Below are 22,891 nucleotides of genomic sequence, written 5' to 3'. Positions count from 1 at the left end.
TGAAACTGGTACCTTTCCCTCCCACTAAAAGAACGTCATGGACAAACTATGGCCTTTCTTTTTATTCACTGTGAGTATAGGGGTTTTTTTTCTTTTGTTTAACTCCAGCAATATTCAGAGGTTTCCAAAGTCCTCGCACAGAACATCTGGAACATAATACTGTTAATCATGATCACATTATCTGATTCTGTTACGTGTATCACGGAGAACAGAAGAAAGGCACTAGAGCAAAAAGAAGCACATAGAATTATGTGATAGATGCGTTTGACACTCGATGTAAGTCCAGGTTGTTTGTACATTTCATGGTGCTCCTTACACAGTAGGTTCACCCTGATCCTGGAAGCCTGTCCCCTTTCCAAAGAGCAAAGTCTGCTTGATATATATTTCCAGCTGGCTCTTCTGAACCACAGCTAGAGAACTTAGGTGGGTTTAGAAAGGATGATTCACTGCTGTGACTCAGTGTAGGCTCAGAGATGGGCTTTAGAAGACAAGGTCGAATGTATGCATTCCCATTCTTCCCCTGTGTGTTTGTGGTCAGGCATCCTCCTATCTTTGGGAGGACCGTGCTGCCTGTGATGTAAATACGTTGCTGCTTACACTAAACAAGTGGTACCATTTAAAATTCCACTCAAAGGGAATGGTGGTAATTGAAGCCATTCACAGGACCACAAAAGCACTGCCACCCTCCAAACTGAACATTCGAATGACATCTAAAAGGTGCCAAAATGTGCAATCAATTCATTCAAAGGATATTTTGTGAATATCTAGCAGTACAGAACTCTGTGACGGTTATTTGAGGAGAGACCAAGCTAGCAATGAAAATGAATTATGCTACTTTACTAAAACAGGCTGCTGTATCGAGATACTGATGTGAATGGAAGAGGGGCAGCTTAAGGAGGATGGGAAATGACAGGGAAAATGGAAGCATGAGGGAAAGGACAAGGGATGGAAGAGTAAAGGGGGTGGGGGGGAGCTATGAAGCAGAAACAAGGAAAGGGACAAAGACAGTAGCAGACCCATAGATACCAGTTTTTTTTTTTAATTAATTTCTCTAGGTAATAATGGACAAAAAGATGAAAAAGTTCAGGAAATATTCTAAGATACTGTAACACTCACATTTTATTCTATTTTACTGACAAAATGGAATATTTCTTGTACAGAACAAACGTATGGACACTGTGGGGGGAAAGCGGCGGGTTGGTAGTGGTAGTGGGATGAATTGGGAGGTTGGAATTGACATACATACACTAATATGTATAAAATAGATAACCAATAAGAACCTGTTGTATAAAAATAAATAAAATTCAAAAAAAATAGGCTATTCCTTTAACATTCACTAATGTTTCCTTTCTCTTCCTCCTACGCCGCAAAAAGACGCATTCTTAGACTTACTGTCATCCCGTGAGGCCTTGAGGAGTCAGAGCTCACACCACCCCCATGCCCCAGCCTCTTCACACAGCTACTGTGAAGTCTCCTCACCGGTTCCTTTAAAAATGCTTTAGGTTGGAGTCTCTTCCTCTTTAGCTTTATCATAAATCCTTCACGTCACCATGATCATCGAAAGAAAGTAAGTGAATACTGAATGTACTGTCTTCAAAATAGAAATGAAGACCCAGGTAGGAAGGTACAAAGTTCTAGATCATAGAACTCATTTTCCAGAACATGGATACTCAAATCAGAGAGAGTAAGACTAGTCATTGGGTCAAATATTTACTGTTTCCTACGTGCAAGACACTGTCCTCAAAGATGTGAGGACATGATGCCTGGCCACAAGAAACTGAACATCCAGAACGCAGAAGGAGGACAGGTAGGAAGGGATGGGCGCAAGAGCCCCAGTGGAAGATCAGGACTGGAAAGCAGGAGGGGCCCTCGCACTCTGAGCCAAGAGAGAAAGGGATGCCTGAGAAGACAGAGAGGTGGGAGGCTACAGGGCCACAGGCAGGGAAGAGCCACTGTAGAAACTCAAAGAGTAATTTCCCTTTAGTGTGGAGGCAGGTCCAAGTCACCGTCTCACAACGAAGGAGTCAGAGATAGGAAGAGAGGAGCGTAAGCAAAGAAAAGTCTTGGACCAATTAAACTGAGGAGCTGACAGTGTTGACTCACTTTTTTCTTAGTTAATATGTCTGGATCGAGATTTGAGGAGAAAAGATTGGAAGAAGACATGGGATTTCAGCAAACTCTGTCATTATCCAACGTGCCACATACACACTAAGATCAAACTGCACACACGGCACTTTTTTCAGCATTTTTAAAAAACACACCTTAACGTAAACAGCAGAAGGTTATTATCCTTCATACACAGACTGCGATAGAACTTTAACCACTGAACAGAAAAATGAGAAAAACGCACAATTTACAGAAGAAACACAGTTGGCTAATAAACATGAAAGACGCTCAATTTCAGAAGAAAGCGTTAATGAAAACAAGATTCTCAAATGGAAAAACAGTTTTGGTGCAGGAAGATATACACCTAGGTACTGCTGGAGAGGACATTAGGACATGACTTATATGAGGTATTTTAGCAACACACACACACACACACACATACACCTTAAAATGTTTGTATCCTTGACCCACCAATTATACATCTATGAGTTTAGTCCAAGGAAATAATCAGATAAACAAGGAAAGATTAATTTTCGAAGATGTTTGTTATACTATTCATAATAGTGCAAACTGAAAACAAGGTTCATTTTTAATTCCACAAAAACCATTAAATAAATCATAGTATACTGATGAAATATTATGCAGCTAATAAAAGTTATTTTTCAATGACTTTTGTGTGTGTGTGTGTGTGTGTGTGTGTGTGATACGCAGGCCTCTCACTGTTGTGGCCTCTCCCATTGCGGAGCACAGGCTCCGGACGCGCAGGCTCAGCAGCCATGGCTCACGAACCCAACCGCTCCGCGGCATGTGGGATCTTCCCGGACAGGGGCACGAACCTGTGTCCCCTGTATCGGCAGGCGGACTCTCAACCACTGCGCCACCAGGGAAGCCCTCAATGACTTTTTAATGAAACAGAGATATGTTCACAATATGTTAAATGAAAATAACCAGAATGCAAAACTGCATACAGAAGGTGATCCTACCTAGTTATATTACTATATGTAAATATGAAAAAAAAAAGGGTTGGAAGCAAATATATCAAATCATATTAACAGTGGTTTCCTTTGAGTTGTAAAATTATTTCTATTTTTCAATACACTTGGACTTTTTATAATATATAGCATATAGTTGGCACATTATCACATACTGGGCACACACACAAAAAATGTTACAGGATGGTTTGATTTGGGCTTATTTTTAATAAATACACCCAAGTCAATAGATTGTAATTGTCTGGAAAGAAAAAGTGAATCTCCTTCATCTTTGAGCACTCAATACCTAATACACTATCTAACACACAGCAGACACTCAATCACTGTTAAATTAAAAAATAACTGGCTGGCTCTGAAGACAAGTGATGGATGAAAAGATGGAAGAATGAATGGTTGGAAAGTTCTTCAGTCCTTAGTAAAATCGGTATTTTTCCTGGGACTTTTAGGAGATGAAAGAGGTTCATCATGTGACAGACCTTGAAGAGAGTAAAAGCAAGAGGAAAAAATTCCAAGGAATGATCTTTGCAAAGATATGATGAGATGAGATTTAATCCATGGAGCTTGTTTTTCTACCAACTCTCAATACCCATTCCAAACTTCACTCAAATTTCTAAATGTATCTGCTTCTTAGATGGACAGGAGAAAGCAACTGCTCAAAAGCAATTACACAGTTGTCCCTCTATTCTACTAGGAGGATGAATTTACATTCACAGAACTACTGAAACTCATGTCTAGCTGAACCCAATTCCTCTATATAATCTCCAAAGAGATTGATGCTTAAACTCCATCAGTGACTATTACAAGGAATAGACAGGCCCCACCAGATTAACATTTATTTCTATCCACCTTTGGAAGCGGAAGCACTGAGCATGGCTCTATCCCAGCAACTATCACATTCTCTTTGTACAGTCATAATTTCTTGGCAAAGAGATGCACACTATAGCTCACAGTGTCTCCATCCTCCAACTGGTGTGAGGGTAACAGATACGTGTTCATCATTCACTCTGCCATCATTGTGACATATACTCAGGCTGAAGGCCCAAGGCTGGAATCTGGTATGGGTTTAAACTTGCTGAGACTTGTGAACTTCAGAGAAAGGAAATGTAATTCACATTTGCATTGTATTAATATCCCTTGCACCAAAATTGGAGTTCTCTGTAGATGCTCACATCACCATTATTACTCCCTCAAAATATCTGGTTGCTCTTCATTCCATAGATTCAAATGGCACGTCCCACTTTCAAATGTCTACAAACAACCATACATAGTATCTCAAAATGACACTGGTTGGTGGCAGGGAGAGGGTAGATGGGATAGGAATGACATGTGACTTTATACTCAGGCAGTTCAGGATTTCAATTCTTATTAACTTTTTGACCTCAGGCAAGCTATTAAAATTCTCAAATCTCAGTTGCTTCATCAAAAAAAAAAAAAAATGGGGCTAATGCCACCTAGGTTACAGGACAATCTTGAAAATTAACATTAAAGCACTGTATGTATCTGGCACAGAGTATACACTCAGTAAAAGCAGCTACTATTATCAGTTAATTCCTCTATAAATAAATCATTTGTTGATCTCTTTTCAAACTGTGTGTTTTCCTATATATGCTCAAATGTCATACATGAAATTTCCTTTCCAACTTTTTCCCTATTAGGCTCATTTTTCAGATGGTGGCTCCCTATGTAGAAAAATAACTTTACAGGATGCTTCAACTATAAACTATATAAAGCAATAAGCATAAGGAACCTTAGAAGCCACAAAAAATAAAGATATATACGGGGATTAAAATTCAGGGCTTGGCCTGAAAATACATGAGACAGGGCTGAAACGGGATTTAAAATATACAACAGTTATTCCCAATATTTTTAACATCAAAAAGTTAAGCCTCCTGTTGATTTCAGAAACTTACTGAAAGTACTCAACTAGTAACACAGATAACTCAACCAGACTCATGAAGGCTTTAGGACAAGCCTTGAAGCTCCCACCTCGTTAGTTTCCACCAATTCTAAACTAGTATATCATGAAAATTGCCCAATCCAAATCAAGTCCTTACATTAAAAACTCACCTTAATGCAGACCCCCACGAGGAACCTCACAAATATCCTACCTTTGTCCTCTTCCTTCCAAGATATTATTTTAAGGCTCCACCAAGGTAATCATCGATGACCACAGTAAGCAATAAAGTCAGCTTTGCCTTCTTTTGGTGCTATGTTCAAGAAGCAAGAATTTGACACCCCTATAACAAATAGCTGTACATTTATGGAGTCACCCTGAAGGGAATGGCATTACAGTAGACCTTCCAATAGAAGGCTGACAGAGAAATCACAATTGCTCAGATTCATCCTAACATAAAACCCCAAGATTCCGGACCTCATGGTCTAACCAAACACAGTCAGAGCACCAGCCACTTCTCTAAGCAAGTTGGAGACCCCTCCTAGTGGCCAAGTGCTATCCAGCCCTTAAGGAAAAGCCCTTTTTTTTTTTCAATTGACTGTTCAAAACCAAGACCTTTTTGTCCTCAGAGTGATGGTACAACCACAGTGCAAAATGGAACACTGCAGCAATTACATCAATATTTCAGACTAGTTTTGGAAACTACTCCGAAGGTTTTTGGCCCACACTGCTTAGAAAAACTGCCCACATTGATCTAATTCACTCGATAATTGCTCAGTTCTCCAATTTATTGCCCGGATGTGGCCAAATTTCTCCCCATGGACAGGGAAGATATAATGACAGTCTATCACTAAAATGCGCCAAATTGCACAAATTACCAAAAGTAAGGCAGAGGCCGTGTGAGAGGATTCAGGCATGGAGGGTCCCAAGTTCCCATGTCAGAGGAGCAGCGGTGTGGCTGGTAACATGTAACTTGGATTGCCCCGGCATTATGTGACCACAGAAATGACGAGCTGTCCCACTGTGTCCTATTACAGGGAAGCTGGACAGACTGGAGCAGGGAGAGGTAGGACACATCTCCCCATATTTCAGGGCAAGGTCAACTCTGAGAGTAGAGAATTACAGTCTCTTTTCAAAGCTCGGCCACAGCGAGTGGCCCCGGTCACTGGCAGGTGCTTCCGGCCACTGCATCCTCCTGCTGCCATGAGGAGTGTGAATCTTTGAGGCTTAGACAACACTTTTCAAACAAGACATCCTCAGGGAAGTCATCCACATTCCATTCAAAGCAATTTATAATAAGTACTACAGCGGCTGAACATAAACCCATCTTCCCTTCAGAAATGGAAAAGATGAAATGTGCAGGGGGGAGATATCGTAGCAGAGGGGAGAGAGAGGCAGTGGGGAAAGAAAGGGAAATCAAAGTCAGCATTCATTCGTTCCTGAATTCAGCGATTATTATGAAGATCCATTAGGCACCAAGCACTGAAGATACAAAAGTTACCATTTTACCCTCACAGAGTTAAATAAAATCATCACACACACATACACGTAATTACAAATCATTTTAAATGTTTAGGAAGTAAAGTATGGGTTGCTCTAAAGGGTTTAGCAACAGGACCTGATCTGGTCTTGGGGGCCAGAACAAGCTTCTGGAAAGATGGAATGTTTGAGCTTCCAAGTGCAGGATGAGCGGGCGTTACGTAGGTATGCGGCACCAGACGATGGAGCAAAAAGGAGAGAAGAAAGAAAAAGCAGCCTAGGTAAAGGCCATGAGATATTAGACCAGGGCTCCTCAAACTTTATTTGTTAGAGGAATCTTCTAGAAATCTCCCTAAACTGTAGATTTCAATTCTGGGTCTGGGGTAGGGCCCAAGCTTCTGCATTTCCGACAAGCTCTCTGGTGAGGCCAACACTGCTGGCTGGGTGCACGCTTTGTGTAGCAAGGATCCGGAAGATCTGCCCAGAGGCCAGAGCAGAGAGAACGAGGAAGGGTCAGTGATGAGGCCAGAGAGTTTGGCAGAGGTCGGGACCACACCAGGCTGTGCAGAGCATCTTAAGGAATCTGGTCTAAGAGAAATGGGAACCATGAAGATCTGCATTTCCTTTGTTCTCTCCAAGTGACCTTGCTAGGAGTTTCATTTTCCCTGGGAGACAGCACTTTGCAGTATCTAAAGTGTAAGTGAGAGCAAAGGTGTTTATGGACTTCAGGGGTTCTAAGAGCCAATAAAGTACAGCTTCTTCATCACAGACAGCCCATTAACAAGCCATGTTTATTAGTAAAAATCCTCAGAACTGAATAAGCCTTTGTCAGCAAAAGTGATCTTGGCCAGTTAATTTGGCTGGTTTTGCAGACTGAGGACTTGGCACTCTTTTTAGAGTGTCCTATGCCTCTGTGGGCTTCCCTGCCTTCAGTAAGCAATTTCCAAGGATGTGGAGCCCACAGGGTTCTTAAAATAGTTTGGTAAAAGAGAACACAAACACCTCTCGTTGGCACTTTGGTCTTTAGCCTTACAAGCCTGAAGACATTGGCTTTTCCAGAAACGTCTGTGCCAACTGCCACCAGCCTGTGCCCTGAAAATTTGATGAACAAAGGCACAGAGAACTGTTTGCTGTTCAGTTAGGCAGGTCATACAAGCTCAAGCTTAAACGAGGTAGAAGCAGCTGAGTGCTTTTAACCAATTGCTCGATATACTTTATAAACTCTTCTTTGCTTCTGCCATAGGAAAAAAGCATCTTCTTTCGTTTTTAAAATGAACACAGGACATGAGGAATGCACTCTGCTATGACTCAGACAACTCTAAGGAACAGCTAAAGGAACTCAAGTGTTTGCCACCCTGATTAGTACCAGCTCTACGGAGAATTCATTCTCTTGACTCTGTCATTATTTATAATAGGTAAATGGGGATGATACAGTTTGACAAGTGATAGTGAAGCACCACATTTTCTATATGAATTATGATGTTACTCTCACCTAAGACTCAGAGAAGCTCTGCTTCTGTAACGGGTAAGAGCGAGTGGTTATGAAATCCTCTCCAGATAATCTCCAAACATTAGCATGTTCTGAACTGCCTGGAATGCTGTATATACTACCCTGACCTAAAGCAAGGATGTAAAATCATGCATAAGGCATTTGTTCCATCATCCAAGGAATCCATCTCAATCAGATGAAGTGTCTTTCTGGTGGTCTGCCTGTGTCACCGCATCCCAAAAACATGGGTAGACAGATTTTCACAAATTTAGAGAGTGTAACAAAGGGGGCTAGAGGTACAATACAATTTTCATGGTGTATATAATATCTACTTGAGAGGGGGTTACCTTGAAGAGTTGGCAGTTCATCCATCAGAGATGGGTAATAGACACTAGAGATGCTTTACACATCATGACTCCATGGGGTATGCTCCAAGGCAAACAGTAATCTAATGAGAATGGACTATCTATCTAACAATAACTATTCTCCCAGGCAAGAAGGGCAAGAAGGAGCTGGCCAGCTTTAAAGGGCAGAATTGTCACAGTTTGGAAGGAAAGAGATTACTGGCTTTAGGGTACTCCATCACAAGACAGAGATACGAAAGCAAGAGAAGAGTGCTAGCTAGCATCGCTGAGCGCCCACAGTGCTGAGCACAGAGGTGAGCAGATGAGTGTAAGAAGACGTGCCTCCCTCCCTGATGGTGTACACAGTCTAACACAGAACAGGAAAATAATCCAGTAGCTGTGCTACAATGGGGCAAGTGCTCACCTGGAAGTGTGTCTGTGCGTGTGTGCTGTGTGTGCATGTGAGGGAAAGATGGCACGTAAGCCAGCCAGTGAGAGCCATGAGCCTCAGGAATACAAATGAGAAAACAGTTGCTGCTTCTGCCTGGAGGGATGGGGTGGTCAGGGAGTTATCAGTGGTGATAACTGACTTTGAAAGGCCAAGCACTAACCAGGTGAAGGAGGAAAAGGGATTCCAGACAGGGGCAGTGGCATGAGCAAAGAAGAGGAGGCATAAGAAAATAATGGGTTCAGGAAAAAGCTAGTGATCCAGTGTTCTACAGACGTGCGTATACCTAAACGGGTACATGTATGTACCTATACACATTCATATTCAGAGATATAAAAATATTGATGTCTGTGTATGTACCTATACACATTCACATTCAGAGATATAAAAATACGGGTGTCCGTGTTTGTGTGCACATATATGTACACATATACATACACATATATGTTGTAGCCCACTGTTGCTACCCACCCACCTCCTCACACTCTCACGCACTCCAAGCCTCACAGGGCCAGAGCCAGACCGCACATTTGCAATACTGCCTTCTAAACAAACATCTGCCCCGTTGCCACTCTCAGGACAGGGCCATTTGCTGCTAAAACATTATCTCTTTTATGAGTGTATTACATCAAAAGATCGCAAAATAAAAGCATATTAAAAACCAATTTATATTAATAACAAGTGGCAAAAAAGAAAGCTTAGGCCTCAAATTTTTGTATTCACGAAAAGAAAAACTGCTCTTATGACCCTCCCGATACCCAAGCCAACTCACAAATGTCCTGTCCCCAAGCAAGAGCTCCACAGTCCCTTCTCCCTGTGCTAGTAACTCACAGACTGACGTCAGGGACACAGTCAACACCATTAGCTGCCCCTTACATGCTGAGGGTGGCAACGTGGAGAACTAGAAAGAATAGAGGATTAGGAATATAGGAATGTAGAAGATTAGAATATAGGGATATAGAAAATAATGTAGAATATAGGTCTGGAGGAACTCACGAAGCAGGAAAGCTTAGGCAAGCAACCACACCTTTGGATTTTTCTTTCTCCAGCTGAAAATGAAAGCAGGACTTGCAGGGGCCTGAACTTGGCCCTCCAGTGTGTTTCGATCAGCGCGCAATGTGTTTAAAAACACACGGAATCTGAATACCTTGAGTGCATTTGAGTATGTGACTATAGATAGATACAGATATAGATATAAATATCTTCTCTCTCTTTCCCTCTCTCCTTCCCTCCCCTCCTTGCTTTCTTCCTTCCCCTTGCAAAAACCATCACCCTTGGTCATGTTTACTTTAATGTGGACCCTCTAGGTTGTGTATGCATATGTGCTATAGGATGGGGGAAATATTTTGGAAAAGACATGTAGAGAAATGACAAATACTATGATTTATGATGATCCACATATGATTCTGCTTTGGTGAAATTAGGATGCTGAAGTTCCCTATGTATTTTTTTAATATTCTGAGATGAGTACTGTATGTTCTTTATTACAAAAGATTAAAAGCTTAAAAAATATATGGTTGTACTAACTCCCTACTGTAAATAGCTTGGAGCAGCGGTTTAAGGCTAGAGTCCCTATCATCACCATCACCACCATCACCACCAATGAGTTTACTCCAAATCTAAAAGACATTAATAAAAAAGATCTCTTTAAAATTATAAAATTAAAATTATTACCCCAAATTCCTTTTTGCATTCCTGAGCACTCTGAAGATATCCTTAGCATATGAATTACAAATCAACAATGCCTAGAAAGGCAAGTCTCTGGTTTTGTCTCACTAATCCCTTCTCCGCCCTGAATCCATGGTTTAGAGGCATTTCCTCCCGTCCGTTCCCCTCAACATAATTGACCAATCCTCAGATCAGCTTCTCTCCATCTGCTTCCCATTTGACTGCACTAAAGAACTCAACAGCTTCCTAAGCAAGAAGCTTCTCGGGCCCGAAGAACAGAGAATCCGTGTCTTCCCAAAAAAGAATATAGGTGGAGGGAATCAGCCTCTCTCCCTCACTCTTTAGACCAGTGGTTGTCAATCAGTCTTCCAAGACACACATGACAATGTCGGCAGACATTGTTGCTTGTCCCAACTGAGGGGAGGAGTGCTCCTAAACTCCAATGGCAGAGGCCAGGGATGCTGCTAAACATCCTACAATGCGCAGGGCAGCTGCCACCACAAAGAACTACCCAACCCAGAAAGTTAACACCGCCAAGGCTGAGAACCCCGCCTTAGGGTGATGAGCTTTTCCCTTGGTTCCACATCAGGAGGGAGAGGAGGAGAGACCATAAGGAGACCTAGGGCTGCTCTTGGTGAGTCCCAGCCACAATTAACCAGAAGGAACGCCCTTGGAACATCCAGGGCAGTACTTACAGCACAGGAACACTTGATACATTTGTCTCCTTCTGGCTGAAATTCCTCCCCTTCTCGGTACTGCACCCCCTCAAACACACAGCCTAGAAAGCAAAGAAGAATTTCGATTTAGGGCAGCACCTTGATTCAGCTCGACACTATCCTTCTATCCACTGCACATCCATCCCCACCTTCACCCCCGCCTAGCACAGTGTCCTCTTCAACCAGAGAACAAGAATGCTTCATGGTAAAATGATAGATAGATAGGTAGATAGGTAGATAGATAGATAGATATAATATAGATATAAAATTTTATATATATATATATATATATATATATATATATATGGAATACCAAAGATTGACATGGGTCCAGAAACCCGAAGATACTAGAAATCAAATAAGACGTTGGAAGCCAGGTCAGCCTAAGCAGCATCAGTGCAGGGTTCTGAGCCCTGCAGAGCCTGAGGAGCTCACCAGGACTACCCTAACCACAGCCAGGGAACCAAATCCCAGAGGGGTCAGAAGAGGCAAAGAGAAGGTCAAGCAACAGAAGTCATGGATGAACTAAGGAGCAAATGACACGAAGAGCTGCCACTTGGAGCGGCAGAAGTGCCCCCAGCCTCTATCAGACCCTTCACACCCCTGATCTCACTCCATCTTCAGTGAGCCTACAAAGCACAAACTCTTATCACTGTCCCCACAGATGAGGAAAACATGGCCTAGAGAGAGAAAGCAACTCACTCAGCTGGGCAGGTGGCAGAGCTGGGATGTGAACTCAGCTCTGACCCACTGGCCATACCATACAGAAGGGCAGGCACCAAGAGAAGAAAGGACAGAGGCAAGGCTGGAGGTGCCACACAGGTTCTCAGCCCCACCCTACGTGCTGCTAAAGGGCCTAAGATGCCCCCACTAAGCTTGGCTAAATATAGGATCAAAAGCCCAGGAGGTGCCTCCTATTCAGAAAGACGACCAGGTCCCTGCTGTATTCTCAAGTGATCTCACAGGCGACTGGAAGCACAGGCTGGCCAGCAACCCTGTGTCACATGGGCCACGGGAGGACCGTCAGCTAATGGCAAATCCACTTCCCTCAGGACTGTCATCACGAGGTACTTTGCCAGAATAGCTGAGGTCACTTTCCACATAGACAGTGCTGGAAGCAGCACTTCCAATGGGTGAAACTCAGCAAAAGGGGCTCTTGTGAAAGACTGACTCATGTCCCTGAGAGTAGGTGTTCAAGGCCTGTCCAATGAAGTCATCAACAGAACCCACCAAACTCTCAAAGCAGCTGGTTCCTGACAAAGGGAATATCTGAACATATGAGCATTGCCCATAACCACCCGACCTGGCCACTAGACCTATTCATTTTAAAGCTAGATATGGAGCCCTTTGTTCAACTGAAAGACACGGGGACAAATGCTACTGAAGCTGAATGGCTGAGTGAACTGTGGCTTTAAGGTCTTTCTGATGCTCACACCCAGAGCCAGTCAGTCATCAGCTACCTCCTGCTATTCCCTTTGATGCAGGGAGACTTGCTAAGCTTGGGACCCTCCCAGTGGCTCTATCTCAGCACCATTAATAATGGCAGGTGCCCAGTTGTCTCTTTTCAAAGGACACTTCCAACAAAGGGTCTCCAATGCTTTCATATATGTTTGCACCACTGGTTCTGTCATACGGATTGCCAGACAGGTTAACTGCACAATCTACATTTGACAATTTAAATAAGGAAATTTTAAATGAAAATTGCACGCAAACTGTTCCCATCACGACCCAACCTCCTTGAGCAAAGAGTCAGATGAAAAGGAAGGAGCAGACAACCAAAAATGCCCTGAAATCTGTTTCAGGAAGAAACTGACCACAAGCTGTATGTGTTTGTCATTATGTGGAATACCATTCCATGATCAATGACAGATGCCAGTCCTTCTGAATTACAAGGATAATACCCCAAGGCTTCACTTAACTGTCCCTATCTAGACTTGGCTGAGGGCTCCTTCCCAAGACACAGCATAATGCATTCTGGATGTGGCCTCTTCTGAGTCTTCTGATTTGCATCCCAAAAGTTGGCCTTTGAAATTAAGGAGAGAGAGTAAAGTTGATTCTTGACCCCATAACCAAGGGCACAGCGCCTGCCCAGGTGTCAGGGGGCTGGTGTATAGCACTGGCAAGCTAACTTTTAAAGATCTGCCTCCTAGGGCATCTGGACCCAAGTTGAAAAATTATCACAGTGTGGGGATAGGGGGAGGTAGTGCAGTATGGGGCCCAAGAAAGAAAAGGGGCCAGACCCCAAGCCCACCTTTAGCCCTTACTCACTCCTGGGCATTGGGCAGGTACTTATACTCACTGAGTCAAATTTCTTCCTGGATGAACTACAGACAGTACTTCATCCCTCACTGGGATGGTGGTGGGGACTTAGCATTATAATATACGCAATCACAGAGCTCAGCCTTTCCTTCCTCGGAACGCAACTCAAAAACAAAGTGAGAGAAGCAACTGCTCAAATATGATAACTTCAACTGCTGAAATAAATTCACTCTGCTGTTTGTATATGCACACTTTCAAAGGCAGACTAAAAATATGACTATCTCCTAAGTGAGAAGGAATATTATATATGCCAAGTTGATTCTATATCAATAAAGCAACAGTCTACTCAACAGAACTGAATTAATACTTAAGAGCTTCGATACCTTTTAAATCTCTATGGAATATAAAATTTGCTCTGTTATCAATCTCAAGCTTGGCTGTGTACAGAAATTTTCTGGGAGGCCTGAGTGTCGCCCTCAGAGATTCTGATGGAATTGGTCTGGGAGGCAGCCTGGGTATCAAGATTTATTTTTTAAATCTTCCCAGGTGATTTCCATGTGCAGACTAGAGTATCAGTGAGCTAACATAATAAAGATCCCTTAGGCATTTTAGAGGATGGTTACATGATGTAAAGCATTCAGTGCATTCAGAGGGGAAAAGTACTCAAGCAAACTGTGTGTGATAGATACAAAATAAGTGAATTATGGAAAGAATTATTTTACTTTCAACTGGTTTCTGGCCTTCACATAAGCTTATCCAATAATACAAGCTTCACAGAAATCCCAGTGTGAAAAGGAAGTTTGGCTCAATAAAGACTGTCCAGGGAACTCAGAAAGGTTAGAAGTAGTGGAGAGAGACTGTCCTTATTGTCATTCAAAGATGAGGGAAGGCTGGACTGGAAGGGCCCCGGTCTGCACACATGGCAGAGTGTGTGGAGGGGAAGAGACCAAGAGCTTATCTTCACAAAGCATCCCATGGCGATGCCTTCACCAATTCCCGGGGAGGTTCGCAGTACAGAAGGCCCTTTGGAGATCAAAAGCAAAGAGAAGTAGTTGTGAGTATGGCCTCCAGTGAGGAAAAGCACGCAGAGTAAAACCCAAAATGCAGAACATCTGTCGAAGAGCATGGGCCAGAGGCTGAAGGGATCAGAAAAAAATCTCTCACCTCAAAATCCCCAGGCTGGTACCTAAGGGCAAGAGAAGATGCAGGCGGCCTTTGTAATCCTGTACAGAAAAGTAAGAGGAAACACCCCACCCACTGGAAAGGAAAGATCCCTTTGCTGTCAGCTAGGCCGTGGGACCCTCTAAAAAGACAGTGGGTCCCACTCACTGCGCCACGCCGAAAACTGAGACCAGCAAAGCCCTAACTAAATCATCTTAGGGACACAGCTCTCGGTGTTCAGAAAACATCTGGTCGCCTCATCACCAAGGCGAGCTCTGGCCAAGGTATTGCAATATGAAGCAGTAAAAAGACATTTCTGGAAGTAAGCGAAAGCCACAGCCTTTCCTTCCAAAATAAGCGTTACCTGTGGCCCTGTGGAGTGGAAAGCAGGCCTCCGGAGCCTGAAGCATCCTTGCCAAGACCTACAGCACGTTGCAGTCATCCCAGACACGCCAGAGTCCAACCGGACACTTCTAAGAAAAGGAGTTTGCTCTCCTAACCCATTAGGTACACAGACGTAAAGTGAGAAAAATTCCAGGCAGGAGTGGGGAAAATCATGCATTCCTGTGAGAACCCAGAGGGATTTCAACAGTGTTGTACTATACCAGGGAGCCTCGCCGCCTTCCCCTTCCTGAGAATGTTACCTGGACAAGTGGGGCAGCATTTTCCCAGATGCTTGGAAGGGTTTTTACAATGAACGACACATCGCACCTCAGACTCTGTGACAACGCCTTCCTGAAAAACAGAACACCGCAAGGAAAGTCAGCCGAGAATTCCCACTGAGGACTTACTTTTGGAAAGTAATCAACTTAGTAGGAGAAGAATTCAAACACAAAAAGTGCAAAGGTGGGATGGGTGTCAGGTGCAGAGATATATGGCACAAATGAAGTCTGATGGCCCCAGCTCGCCCCATCTCAAAGTGCAAATCCTGTACCTGTTCTATTCCCTGTTCTAGTTCTTTCTCTTTGACTCTAATTTCCTTTCTTTCTTCCTCCCTCCCTCCCTGTCTCTCTCTTTCCTCCTTCCTTTCTTTCTTTCTTCCTTCCTTTCTTTCTTTCTCTTTCTGTCTTTCTTTCTTTCTTCCTTCCTTCTTTCCTTCAGTCCTTCCTTTCTTTTAAATCTAGTATTTAAAACCTCCATGCTGTCAGTCAGTAGCTAACAGAGTCTAGCTGTTCATTCACAATTGTTTTAAGTTTTCAACACTGACTATATTTTCTGTAATTGTTATTGCACTTTAAGCCATTAATTATAAGGCAGAGTACAAACATAATATTCCAGACTGGCATCTGGAGACCTAAATCCTCACCACCCTTCCAGGAATAACTAGACACCAGCTCTGCAATCTTAGAAATTTCTCTGGGCCTCGCAGACAGTGTGTCTGTCAGTCATCAGATGAAGAGATTACATAAAACTATTTTAACGTTCATATTATGTTCTGTCAAAATAAACACTTTTGGTCTTAATAATGAAATCAAGGGACTCATTTGCAAACTGATCTTGGGACTCTAGTATTTTAATGTCGATTAAAACATTTTTTTAATTAATTTTCAGAGTTGGTCTTTGAGGGATTTTTCTCTATATTCTCTACCCATTTTATAAAATGGATTTGTATGTTTGTTTGTTTGTTTAATTTTGTTTTCAGGGGAGTGGTAACGAAAGCTAAAAAACTATGTAACAATTTGACGACTAGATAATTTTCTTCATCGTTTCTGCTACCATATCATCTCAATCCAACAAGGAAGGTTATATCCTAACTGCCTTCATATCTGTCAGACCTGAGGCTTCCACTACCAGGGGAATTTATTGTGGTCTATATCACATTTGTGAAGGAAAAAAAATGCCAAAATACCAGCAACATACAACATCAAAAAAGGAACTGGGCTTTAGTTATGTAACTGAAGCAATGCAAAAAGCCCAGGATCAATTTCCCTTTAGTATCTGCAATCCAGATGGAGGATTCAGGTTACTTCCCAGCATGAATTTCCTGTCTCTGATCTTCAAATTTTCCTCTTCCAGTAAGACACTAAAAGTGGAAAATAAAGGTAAATTTTCCACCATCAGAACTCCTTCAGTACAAAGACATAAGAAATAAGTTGGATTTCAACTCAAATGGAAATAAACCAGATCATTAGACTAGCTGTTATCTGTCTGGTATCTAGTTGTACCCAGTACTTGTAAGCTCAGCCAGAAGTGTTTTAAATGACAGTGTTGCTTATTCTTACGACCACCCTATGAGGTAGTACTATCTCATTTTATGGGTGATGAAAATGTGGTCTAGAGAGGTTAAGTAACAAGTTATGTGAATGGCAATGCCCATATTTTACTCACTACACTATACTCTCTCTTCTGTTACTGATTCTACACCCTGAGAAGAGAAGATCTTGGAGAGAGAGGTTGCAATGGTGTCACTGTGCAGAGGAGGATCTTAAAGGAAGACTTCCCTGATGGGTACCAGTAAATGGTCATTTCCTGCATTGAGATGAAGTCTCCTTCCCTAAAGAAGGAAGAAAGTAAGCAAGAGTGGGAAGGTACCAGCTGAGCAGAGGAGCAGCTTTTTGTAACTACCTTAACAGAAGTTTGCTTTTATGGTTATTGAGTGAAATAATATTTTGAAACTAGCTAACAGGGCGTAGGCAAAGTATTATAAAAGGAAAAAAATTAAAAGGCAAAGTTCATTCCTGGTAGCTAACGTCCCCTTTCTGAACTCCAGTCTATAGTTCAGCATTTCCTCACTCCCAGGGATGTTGGTCTTTAAGATCTCTTCCAGTAATAATTCGATATTCCTGCAACATTCTCTCTGGCCGCTGGTGAATGGCTAGTGACCAAAGCCGATATTCACAATTGATGAAGCCTTGATGTGTTATTCAGTCAACAGAATATTCCCTCCCAGATAATAGTTTCCATTTAATTTAAACAAAGCCTTCATCCAAAGGCAGCAAAATTCACCACTGGTCCATGCAACTGGAAGACTGTCAAGACTTCTGACTACTGTATAAAAATGTTACACTACACTCCAAAAGGCATGCAATCATCTTGTTTGAAAGACAGTGTAACCATGGCTTTCGGAGTGTCCCTCTCAAAGACTGGAAATCACGTCGGTCAAGAAGCATGGTGGGGATGGGGTGATGCAAATTTCAGAATGAATGTGGGCTTTTCATGTTATTAAAAGTCATTGCTGTCATTATTTTGTTCCATAAAGCTGATTGCATGTATAACTCAGGGTAAAAATTCAACAAATATTTATTGAGTCAATTAATCTATTATTCATATCTAACTACTGCTTATTTTCATAAATAATTTAGATTACTACATAAATAAACTGAACATTTAACTGAACAAGTAACTGAAGATCTTACGAGTGAACATGCCCACTGTGGGCTTATGCAAAGAACATGATTACATAAAATTTAGATTTCAATAAACTAAATGTCAATATACTTGCGATAAGATCAGAGAGAAATATGCATTATTATACTAACCTTGGTTCTCCTTTAAATGCAAAAGTATACCCTTGAACAGTGAAATGAGACTGGGGGAAAATGATTTAACAGTATCTTCTCTACAGAGAAAAATTTTTAAATTATGTCAAAATTAGATGATCATTTTTTTAACAGAGTATTTCTTTAAAGAAAAGGAATTAGACAATTTCAATTCTTCATTTCCCCTTTGGTTTATCTTGCCTGTTTAAGACCTGTAACGATTAGAGCCACAGGGAAACAGTTCTCTTTGCAGAGTTCAGCAAGCACCAGGCACAGTGGGCTCCCTAGGATCCAAACTGGTGGTTCTTAAATTTGTTGCGTTGAAATCACTGAGGTTACAATGTACTAATTGCTTTGATTTAACACAGTCTGCAGACTGGCTCCTGCTCAAAATGTTTCTAAATCAAAAAAAGGGAAACATATATCCTCTAACAATACCTCTTTCTGCTAATAAGAATTTGTGTTTTGCAAAGCTGACTCACAGGAAGACATGAATTTTCCCCAAGGACATATGCATCTTCTCAGAGTTTTTCCAGGCACAGTTTAACAATGGTGAACAATTCTGCTATGCGTTTCTGGAAGCAAGTCCCATGCAATATCTATCCTGTAACTGTCTTGTTATGGTGACTGTCACAATAAATTTGGACAAGGATACAGTTGGTTTTTCATTTGTTTCTCATTTTTGTTTTGCTTTTTTCTTTGGAGTTTTGTTCTGTGATATCGGAAAAGGTTTTCTGAAGAGGACTTTATGGATTTCTTCTCACTGGAGAGTAAAATAGATGGACTTTACCTGGCACTGGCGCAGGACACAGGCTTCAGCAGGACTCTGCCATTTGAAGGAGCTGTTATAGGTACTTCCTTCATAGGTACAACCTAGACGAAACACAGAAGCAGGAAGAAAGGCCAAGAATGAATGTGGGTTTCCTTTATCTTTGAAGCAAAAGAAGTTATGTCTTCTAAGCCAGAACTAGCGATCATAGGAACCACCATGCTCCTTGGCTATTTTCCTCCAAACACAACTAAGACTGCTGAATATCCACTAGCTTTCGCTTACATTAATTCTTTGACTACTGAAAAGATTAACCTCACAGACTATATTTTCAAATAGAAAACCACTGATTGATGAACTCTCTTGGCCAAAATGCATAACCTCGTGACTTTATTTATGCCTAGTCAAGTATGAGGAGGACCAGGGCTCAAAACACCACTGTGAAAGGGGACTTTACACAACACTACATGAACTTAAGATTGCTGAAGGTCAAGAGGGAAATGTAAAACATGGTAAGAAATAAAAGCAAAAAATTAAAATATAGGAAATGATTGCAAAATTCTACACCCATCTAAGACTCCTGACAAGCTACTACTGTCTTCAACAGATGAAACCTTCCAAGCCTTGCCTCCAAGCTCTAAGAGCTATGATTTCATATTTCACTTTGATTTTACTTTTAGGTGTGAACTAGATTAAGGAAATCTGAAACTAACAATATATGGATTATCACATGTTAATTCACTAGCCAAAACAGAAGTCATGCTTATTCATTGGCAAAAACAGAAGTCAAAGGCCAGAGATTCTCAGAAAAGGAAACAAGTTTAAGTCTCTGTAGAGAAAGAGCCAAAGAAATAATGATGCAAGGATCACAACCTAGATCTTGAATTAGTTTGCCCAAATAACATCCTCCACCTTGTGAGTTACATTTTCCAGGAAGATGCACCTGGCTATGCCACTAGTAATTGCACAATAGATTATTAGGAGCACACCAGGCAAATGGAATTTACCAATTATAGCCCAACTGCTTAGCCCAAGGAGTACAGCAGCAGGAACAGACACATGGGATAATGCAGAAATAAAAGGGCCTGCCCCTCTGTACCAGTGACTGACTTCTGCCAAGCCAATCAACCTCAATTCCCATCAGTTTTTCTTGTCCAAGATACAAAGAGGAGACTCACCTCCTTCTCTGAATTCTTTTAGATACTGCAGTGGTAATAAAAAAACAAAACAAAACAAAACAAAAAAACAACCTCAATACAAACAGAAAAATAAAGGACTTAAGATTTCAATAGATGTTTTCATAAACTTGGAACCATGATTTGAATTCCCAGAGAATTATGAATGACTGAAAAGAGCTCAGTAATACTCTTCTCTCTAGTTCCTACAAATCAAATTACTAAAGTACACAGCTGATTGGAACCATATTAGGAAATGCTTTCACTCTATATTTTTTAATTTCCTTTGCATGAAGTGTTACAGCGATAAAATGTTCAACCACAGGAACGCCTAGCACACTACAAATACTTACGCCAAACCCAGAATGAACACAGTAAATTTTCAACAATGAAAACAAGTATAAAATAATTTGGGCTAGCATAAATCTTACGGAACAAACGCACTTACAAAAGACGTGCCATGCGCATGTCTGATCCACTACCACAGACTTACTCGGTTAATAAATAACTTGTTCCGAGAGATGGAGGTGGGGAAATCAGAAGACCAAATCCAATTCATGTTAAGTCCAAGTAAATATGAAATGCCTGCCAAGTCTGCCAGTGGAGTTTCCAAATATGTTATATATTTTCAGCCTCTGGATTAAAAAAAAAAACTGAAAGAAAGAGTGATTTTTATGCTGCTAATAGGGCAGGCAAAGAGCTTGCCTTTTTTACTTTGAAGGAGGAAGTACACTACAAGCCCATATAGACCAGGCAGGAACTGCAGGCCAAGAGACTGTTCCCAGACAATGCCAGGCCATGTGCAAAGGGCTTCCAGGAGTAGGGCAGACCTCTCTGGATTATTCCACCCAAAATGGGGTAAAAGGTATTGGCACCAGTGGTCCACAATGCAGGGAACCCAGCAATGTTTTCTGCTTCAAATAACTCAACTGGAAGGCTGGCTCCTCCACCACAGTTTAACATATAAAGACCCAGGTCAAATTATGATGAGCTTCATTGCTTAACTGCCCTTGTTGACACGTCAGTCTACCACACCTAAGTCCATATAATAGATTTTCCCAAATGCCGGATGAGTCTGAATGAATGAATAGACTCAAAAATATAGGCGTTAACCTCTTTCAAAAGTATAATCCATACCTTACCTACCCTCAACAGCATTGATTGGTTTTGGAGACTCCAATAGACAAAGCATCCTAGTAGATTTCATATGTAAGGGATTCTTGGGGATAAGATAATTTCAGAAAGGACATTTTCACTGCTCTTTGGGTTCATGTTCTAAGATAAACATCTTAATGCAAGACACTAACATGAGCTGTGTGAAGACTCACACATACACACAATCAAAGGGAACCTCAGATTTACTCCAGACTTACTTCTTATTCTCTGTAAGGCAAATTTCTTTATAATAAAATCTATTTACCACCAATTTTATGCTGTTAATAGGGCAGACAGGCAATATCTTGTCCCTCTTTTCATTGAAACTCCAGAGGAGGAATATATTAAATAACTACTATTGGCCAGGGTAGAAAAAGAGGCAAAGCAAATTCTCCATCATACATTGAGGCAGTGTTTCTCAAACCATCTCTAGTGAAAGGTTTGTTCTGCTTTTATTTTTCCAATACAATGTGGGCCAATACTTTCATAAAATATAATAGTGAGCAGCTCGGGCGTTGGGAGGAGCGGCAGCGGCCAGGCAGCCCAGCTTCGCGAAGGCTCTCGGCGTGCCGCGGCCCGCAGGCACCCAGCACGCACCCGGCACGCGCCCACCCCGCCGCCACAATGCCCAAGAGGAAGGTCAGCTCCGCCAAGGGGGTGGCGAACGAGGAGCCCAAGAGGAGATCGGCGAGGTTGTCAGCTAAACCGGCTCCTGCAAAAGTGGAAAGGAAGCCAAAAAAGGCGGCAGGAAAGGATAAATCTTCTGACAAAAAAGTGCAAACAAAAGGGAAAAGGGGGGCTTCCCTGGTGGCGCAGTGGTTGAGAGTCCGCCTGCCGATACAGGGGACACCGGTTTGTGCCCTGGTGCGGGAAGATCCCACATGCCGCGGAGCGGCTGGGCCCGTGAGCCATGGCCTCTGAGCCTGCGCGTCTGGAGCCTGTGCTCCGCAACAGGAGAGGCCACAACAGTGAGAGGCCCGCGTACTGCCAAAAAAAAAAAAAAAAAAAAAAAAAAGGGAAAAGGGGAGCAAAGGGAAAACAGGCTGAAGTGGCTAACCAAGAGACTAAAGAAGACTTACCTGCAGAAAATGGAGAAACTAAAAATGAGAAGAGCCCAGCTTCTGATGAAGCAGGAGAGAAAGAAGCCAAGTCTGATTAATATCACACACCTGGTCCTATCAGTAGTCCCTGTTTCCCTTCTGTACAACCCAGAGGAATATTTTTATCAACTATTTTGTAAATGCAAGTTTTTTAGTAGCTCTAGAAACATTTTTAAAAAGGAAGGAATCCCACCTCATCCCATTTTTTAAGTGTAAATGCTTTTTTTTAAGAGGTGAAATCATTTGCTGGTTGTTTATTTTTTGGTACAACCAGAAAATAGTGGGATATTGAATATGGGAGGTTTGATTGTCTTGGGTGTCAGCTTAACATTCCACAGATGGAGGGTAGCTTTTCTATCCTATAATACAAAGCACACTAAATGGCAGTTTGGAGTCAGTTGTGCATTTAATGTCTTAAACACTTTAAATTACTTCTCTTCCCACGTTGTTTTTGGTAGAATTGTCTCCTAAAGCAAACCACTCACCCCTTGATCTTGGCTCTCCTGGGCAGAATTTTGTGCACTCTGTAACATCTTTGGTGGTGGTAATCCAGTTCTTCTAGTAACTGTTAATGTGCTGTGAACAACTGACAATTTGAGTATGTAGTGTATATGATATTAAATTGTGAATCGGTGGGACTTACAATGTAACAGCATA

At 41.9% G+C, this 22,891-nt stretch overlaps 1 protein-coding gene across 2 annotated transcripts in view; it reads right to left on the bottom strand.

The window, feature by feature from the left end:
- The window catches only part of BMPER (BMP binding endothelial regulator), a 265,901-nt gene that overhangs the window by 177,200 nt on the left and 65,810 nt on the right, over positions 1-22,891 (bottom strand). For both annotated transcript variants that reach the window (XM_019925711.3, XM_073809815.1), the window contains exons 4-6: positions 18,826-18,908; positions 15,201-15,291; positions 11,116-11,198 (exon numbers count right to left, since the gene is read on the bottom strand). In XM_019925711.3, the coding sequence (XP_019781270.1) occupies positions 11,116-11,198; positions 15,201-15,291; positions 18,826-18,908 (257 nt within the window). The remainder of the gene's footprint in view (positions 1-11,115; positions 11,199-15,200; positions 15,292-18,825; positions 18,909-22,891) is intronic.

This window comes from Tursiops truncatus, chromosome 9, assembly GCF_011762595.2.
Source record: "Tursiops truncatus isolate mTurTru1 chromosome 9, mTurTru1.mat.Y, whole genome shotgun sequence".
Lineage (NCBI taxonomy): Eukaryota > Metazoa > Chordata > Mammalia > Artiodactyla > Delphinidae > Tursiops > Tursiops truncatus.
This window is presented reverse-complemented; position numbering and strand designations above follow the sequence as displayed.